General features: G+C 45.7%; 1 protein-coding gene across 1 annotated transcript; it reads left to right on the top strand.

Moving 5' to 3' along the window:
• Positions 1-342: 342 nt before the first annotated feature.
• Pmar_PMAR017954 (hypothetical protein) lies at positions 343-684 on the top strand (the record flags this gene model as incomplete). Its single annotated transcript, XM_002782700.1, has 1 exon — positions 343-684. A coding segment is annotated over one exon (342 nt), but the record flags the coding sequence as incomplete, so codon positions are not given.
• Positions 685-849: the final 165 nt, after the last annotated feature.

Below are 849 nucleotides of genomic sequence, written 5' to 3'. Positions count from 1 at the left end.
TATAGTAGTAGTTGAGTATAGTAGTAGTTGAGTATAGTAGTAGTTGAGTATAGTAGTAGTTGAGTATAGTAGTAGTTGAGTATAGTAGTAGTTGAGTATAGTAGTAGTTGAGTATAGTAGTAGTTGAGTATAGTAGTAGTTGAGTATAGTAGTAGTTGAGTATAGTAGTAGTTGAGTATAGTAGTAGTTGAGTATAGTAGTAGTTGAGTATAGTAGTAGTTGAGTATAGTAGTAGTTGAGTATAGTAGTAGTTGAGTATAGTAGTAGTTGAGTATAGTAGTAGTTGAGTATAGTAGTGGTTGAGTATAGTAGTAGTTGAGTATAGTAGTGGTTGAACATCAGTTCAAAAGGCTGTGTAACCAGTGTGGAAAGCATCACCCGGCAACCTCGCCGTGTCAAGGAGAAATCTGCTGTATCAAATGCGGGGGCAAGGGTCACACCGTTCAGCGATGTGACCGCCCTAGAGACTGGGAAGGGAGGAGCTGCACGGTGTGTGGCCTGTCGGGGCACAGTGCCCAGGAGATCATGAAGTGCAGGTCTCTGGCCTCCCAGTCTGCCAGAAGTATAGTGTCGTATCCGGCTCCAGCAGCCGAGAGCATCCCGATTGCTATGGAGACCGACCCGCGGGACACGGTGCCCATCCTTGAAGCCGCTACCCCAGATGTGGGTGGCGGCCTCCAGTAATGGCCCGACGAGACGGCAGCCCTGAGGGCTGCCTTGAACCTAATTCGAGCTGCATTCCTGATAATGAAGTTCACGTGGATTTTGATAACCAACAGTGTACAATTTCCCCAAAAATGAAGTTTATATCTTTCAACTCTTGCAAATCATCGCAGCTCTCGAGGATCT

Source organism: Perkinsus marinus (genome assembly GCF_000006405.1).
Source record: "Perkinsus marinus ATCC 50983 genomic scaffold scf_1104296938544, whole genome shotgun sequence".
NCBI lineage: Eukaryota > Perkinsozoa > Perkinsida > Perkinsidae > Perkinsus > Perkinsus marinus.
The sequence above is the reverse complement of the archived record's forward strand: the minus strand, read 5'-3'. Positions and strand labels throughout refer to the sequence as shown.